Genomic DNA, 5,657 nt, shown 5'->3' with positions numbered 1-5,657 from the left:
CTACTCTAGTGATGTTATTAAAGTAGTCTATTCCTCCTCCATGATGTAAAGTTGACAGTGTGTGCATCATGTAGTACTTGGCATAGGTTATGATTGTAATCTCTTGTAGATTATGAAGTTAACTATTACTATGATAGTATTGATGTGATCTATTCCCCCTTTCATAGCTATTGTTGACAGTGTGTATGCTATGTTAGTACTCGGTCTAAATTGCAACGGTCTATTATGCACTCTAGAGGTTACTTTAATATGAACTCCGGACATTGTGGAGCTTGTTTACTCCGGCTTGAAGCGTGCTTTTGTAGCCCTACACAATGAATGGTGTTTGTTATCCAACAAGAGAGTGTTTAAAAGTAGCATTTATTTATTCAGTTATGTGATCATTGTTGAGAGTGTCCACTAGTGAAAGTATGATCCCTAGGCCTTGTTTCTACGCATTGAAACACCGTTTCCAACAAGTTCTGCTACATGTTTTCTTGATGCCATCTTTATTTCAGATTGCAATTACTACTTACAATCATCCATATTACTTGTATTTCACTATCTCCTCGCCGAACTAGTGCACCTATACATCTGACAAGTGTATTAGGTGTGTTGGGGACACAAGAGACTTCTTATATCTTAATTGCAGGGTTGCTTGAGAGGGATATCTTTGACCTCTACCTCCCTGAGTTCGATAAACCTTGGGTGATTCACCTAAGGGAAACTTGTTGTTGTTCTACAAACATTTGCTCTTGGAGGCCCAACACTGTCTACAGGAATAGAAGCGTGCGTAGACATCACCTCCTCATGTGGAACATTAATGGGAATCATGGAGTATTTGTTGTACTTAACCTTAAGCCTAGTGAAGGAAGCATACTGCCCTAAGATGTCCTTGAATTTGGCTAATTGCACACAATCAGCAGGGAGCACAATAATAGTACTGTCAGCATAGTCAATTATGGGGTAATCATCTCCAACACGAATCGGTGCAGTCTGCAAAACCTCTAGATAAGCAATATTGACAGGTTGTAAGAGATCAACACCTTGCACAAACAACATAAGGGAACATGGGTCACCTTGTCTCACCCCTCTCTTGCAGGGGAAAGATTTATCAGGAACTCCATTAAGGAGAATATAGGAAGAACCAGATGTTAGAACTTCATTCACCCATTCAGAAGTAATTCAGGGTCCCTTAGCCCTCAATATAGGAATAATTGCTTCATGACCCAGTGTATCAAAAGCCTTCTCAAATATTTTGGGCACCACAATCTTCCTCTTGGACTGCTGACATTGATGAAGGAAATCAAAAGACCAAGCAAGGCAATCCTGAATTGTTCTATTCTGAATGAAGCCATACTGATTTGCATGAACTGTCCTTTTGATCTCAACTTGCATTCTATTAGCAACAAGTTTTGTCAAGAATTTGATGCAAGTATTTGTCAAAGATATTGGGCGAAAATCATTGATTGATTCAGGATTGTGTTTTTTAGGCACAAGGGCAATGAAGGAGCCATTTATACTCTGCAAAGGAGCCAAACCAGAGTGAATATCATGACACAGTTTAGTGAACTCCTCTCTGACAATGTGCCAACATTTTTTTTCAAAAATAGACCATTCAAACCATCTGGACCAGCAAATAATATTGCTGGGTAGTAGCGCAAACATGCCCAAAAAGAATAGAAATGAAGGCATGGCAAAGTGACAAAACGGTGCCTAGATCTGGAGGTCGTTGGTCGCCTACGATGAAGACCCTCTGCCCGATTGCCTTTATTTTTCTTTTCTAGAGGTTCACAATGCAAAAGTTGAGACTTGTATGCAATTTTCTTACTTTTTGGAGTCCTCTTTGTATATTGTACACCACTTTAATATAGCTTCTAGGCCCTTCTGGCCTTTATCTGTTAAAAAATAAAACAATGATGATCTGCAACTACTATACCCTCCGTCTTTTGCCCAGTATGCTCCAAACACCCTCAAGTGCCCCGTACCAAGCAACCCCTTCAAGAAGGGAAACACCGTCAACATGAGGCTTCTGCGCAAACCAGACCGATCCTAGGGTTTCCCCCGACACGTAGAATACAGTGGACAAGGGATTTCCCACAACGCCACGCGTGAAGGAATGGTGCCACTTGAAGGTGGCACCGCGTCAAGGTTAGACTAGTTGACATGGATTTCTCCTAACCCCGTCCACAAAAAACCTGGTGCAAAGGAGCTCCACCACCCAGCTTCACCTCCCACCATCATGTGCCACCACAGTCTTGTAGTCACTATCATCGGTCTCTTTGTGACACTGGCATATGACCTGCAAGACGGAGGCACACGACATCGTCGAGACAAGTAACAACCACGCGGGAGGGACCCAACTTCACTGCTAAGAGGCAGTCATCCACCGAACAGAGCAACATGGCACACTAGGCCCGGCTGGGCCCGATCGGGCCTAGATGGGTTCGTAAAGCCTTGGCAGCCCTACAACAGGGTCTGCCATCCGAGTCCTAGACTAGTCGGCGCCACCACCTTAGGCAGCGCCGCAGCTGCAGCGCCCCGGCCCACTGGAGCCCATCTCCGCCCAGCCCGTGTTCAAAATAGAAAATCCAACAACTCGTATTATGAACGAATAAAAAACCGCGCCTTCAGCTCGGGTTAGTGTTTGTAGTCGTCGCTAGGTGATCGAAAGACCTACTTGTAAATTTTATTACTTTTAGGTCTGCTTGTACTGCTATAGATCGATGGAATTTTCGCAAAAAAAAACTCCGTGTTCACACTCCAAAAAGAAAAAAACAACTCGTCCATGTGTTCCCGCGAATTTTTTTTAAATAATACACTTTTTAATATTAAATCCAGAAATAATAGTCGTTTTTGGGAAATTTCAGAAATAATACACCATCGGGGTCCGCTAACCCGAAATAGAAAAATCGGGTTCGGTGAAACCGAAGTGGAGGGAATCTGCTGGGGATGGCCAAAGTCGGGGTCAGTGCGCCCGAAGAGATGCTGTCGGCCACGCCGGTCCGTTGTCGGTCTGTCCCCTGCGCAGGAGCAGGCGGTGTCGGGGTTCTCCATCCCGAGGCGCGAGATTCGGGGTAGCCGCGCCCGAGTCGGGGTAGCCGCGCCCGAAACGGTGGAATTATTAATTCGGCCGACGCGCGCTGCTGCTGGCCGACGCGCCTCGCCTCTTCTTCCTCCTGCTGCTCGCTCAGTTCATCTCAGCTCTCTCTCTCGTTTGCTCTCAGCCCAGCAGGGTTTTCTCTCATTTCTGAGCGATTTATCCAGCCATTTGTTGTAGTTTGATCACCAAATGCTGTAGAATCACCTGATCTATAGATGGGTTAGTTTTTGAGGCGTTTTGGTGGAGGTGGTGTTGGTGGTGGAGGTGGTGTTGGTGGTGGTGGAGGTGGTGGTGGTGGAGCTGGTGGTGGTGGTGCTGCTGCGTGGTGGTGGAGCTGCTGCGGGGTGGAGGAGCTGAGCTGCTGACGGAGGTGTTTGGCACGCTTCAAGGGTAAACCCTAATTCTTGGTATTAGATGGTGTACTCATAATGCATGTTGCGTTCGTTAGCTGCGCACATTAGTTAGTGTAATATGTACCGGTAGATAGTATTTATTTAGGACTGCAGGTGCTAGATTTGTATTTATTTTAGAGTGTAGGTGCTAGATTTTTTTGACGAGTCTGTAATTTGTATAGGTGAGCAGATATGTCAGATAGAGTAAAATTCGTTGTTTACTTCGGTCATGGCACGGTCCGAACAACTCCGATGGGAGCTGATCTGAGCGAGTTTCAGTGTGAGGATTTGCATCTGACAAACCCAAAAACATGGCGAGTTAGTCAGTTGAAGGAGTGGTTGACCGTGAATTTCGGGCTTAATCCCGAAGCATACACTGTTGGTGTGCATGCTTTGTGGAGCAGCTCCAGTACCCAGATTTTCTGGCGGTTGAAGCCGATTGAGCGGACCTCTCAGTGGGTGCACTGGTTGGAAGCGCAGAGCGCAGGGGAACTCACCCCATCGCCTTAATGCTTCCCGAGGCGAAGGTGGTGAATTTCCAAGAAGGCGAGGGTGCGTTCCATCCAGGCCAGCAGTCAAAGTTCGATGTCGGCGGCAGCAGCTTTCCAATCCGGCAGTAGCCATGCAGCAGGTGGTCATGACGATACTGTTGAGCTTGAAAGCGTGGACGAAGAAGAAGAACAGATGCAGAACATGATGGACGAGGAAGACGAGGATGGAGTGGACAATGAGGTTGACTCAGATGAATCCGGTGGATCCAATACTTCAGATGATAACGAAGAGGCGGATCCGATCCCCTCTTCTTGGAACCATGATTTGTCGGAGGCAATGATAGTCGATGATCGGCACGATTCTGCCTGGGAGTACAGCATGAACACCATCTCAGTTGGTGCTAGATATGCTGACAAGAGACATCTGCAGGAAGCAATCACTCAGTGGGCAATGAACACGCAAAGGGTATTCAGAACCACCGTTTCAAGTCAGAAATTCTTGACAGTGGTCTGCAGCGATGCTAGATGTCCATCAAGGGTGCATGGGTACTGTCCGAAGTATGACACAACATGGGTGGTGAGCGACTTCGTGCCGCACACATGTGTCCTTAAGAGTATGTTGAAGGATCACCGAAACCTTACATCCACTCTTATTGCTCGCCTGTTCTACAAGGAGATTGTAGAGAATACAGCAATGGGGGTTAAAGCCATCCAGAATAGAGTTCACCTTCAATATAAGTATGTAATTGAATATGGCAAGGCATGGAGGGCTAAACAGACGGCACTGGAGAACAGATTCGGGACCTTCTATGATGCTTATGACGGTGTCGTCCGTCTCCTGCACACATTGAAGGACCGGAATCCGGGCACCCATGTGGACATACAAGACTTTGTGATACCAGAGTTCCCTAATGTCAGGGTTCTGCAGAGGGTGTTTTTCGCATTCAGCATATGCATCGAGGCTTTCATGCACTGTCGTCCGGTGATGTGTGTAGATGGAACTTTTCTAACTGGGAGGTACAAGGGACAGATTCTGACAGCAATTGGAGTGGATGGCAACAATCGATGTGTGCCTCTCGCATTTGCATTTGTTGAGAGCGAGAACACTGCTAGCTGGTTATGGTTCTTCAGGCAGTTAAAAAAATCGATAGTGAAAGATCGCGCAAATGTGTGCGTGCTACATGACAGGCATGCAGGTATACTTGGCCAACACATAACTAATTTGAGCTCACAATTCTAGGCCGTGTTGACGGCGGAGCTGCAAGATGACGCCGCCCAGTATGCACGCTCGCTCTCCTCCGGCCCACTTCTTGGACGGTATGAGCACCACGCCTCCTTTGCACAGCGTCTTCAGGACAAACTACGTCGTATCTACGCGACTATCACATGCACGCGATCTTCAGATGTTGCCGAGTACCGAGCAGCACAGCGGCCACCTCGTCCCTCTTTGCAGGTGCATCAGCCGCGGCACGCCCCGCGCCCACGTATGGAGGTACCGCCGAGCCCGAGGCCACCATCTCCTAACCAGGCAGGAGGTTCTGGGTGGCAAAACCAGCAGCAGCAGGAGCCTACTTACGAGTATTGGCAGCGTGCCGGCTTCGGCATGGAGCAGCAATTTCCCATGCCTAACTTCGGGTGGCGTCCCCGTATGGATGAGCCAGAGGGTACGCAATTCATCACTATCCATATTAA

At 47.4% G+C, this 5,657-nt stretch overlaps 1 protein-coding gene across 1 annotated transcript; it reads left to right on the top strand.

Annotated features, from left to right (window-relative positions):
- Positions 1-4,167: 4,167 nt before the first annotated feature.
- Positions 4,168-5,104, top strand: LOC139833579 (uncharacterized). The gene is made up of 2 exons (XM_071823891.1): positions 4,168-5,032; positions 5,097-5,104. The coding sequence occupies exons 1-2, from the start codon at positions 4,168-4,170 to the stop codon at positions 5,102-5,104; spliced, it is 873 nt and encodes a 290-aa protein (XP_071679992.1).
- The last annotated feature ends 553 nt before the right edge of the window (positions 5,105-5,657 follow it).

This window comes from Lolium perenne, chromosome 7, assembly GCF_019359855.2.
Source record: "Lolium perenne isolate Kyuss_39 chromosome 7, Kyuss_2.0, whole genome shotgun sequence".
Classification (NCBI taxonomy): Eukaryota; Viridiplantae; Streptophyta; class Magnoliopsida; order Poales; family Poaceae; genus Lolium; species Lolium perenne.
The sequence above is the reverse complement of the archived record's forward strand: the minus strand, read 5'-3'. Positions and strand labels throughout refer to the sequence as shown.

What these genes read in the sequence shown, in the direction of transcription:
- LOC139833579 (XM_071823891.1), top strand. Translation starts at nt 4,168, where the DNA reads ATGATGGACGAGGAAGACGAGGATGGAGTGGACAATGAGGTTGACTCA.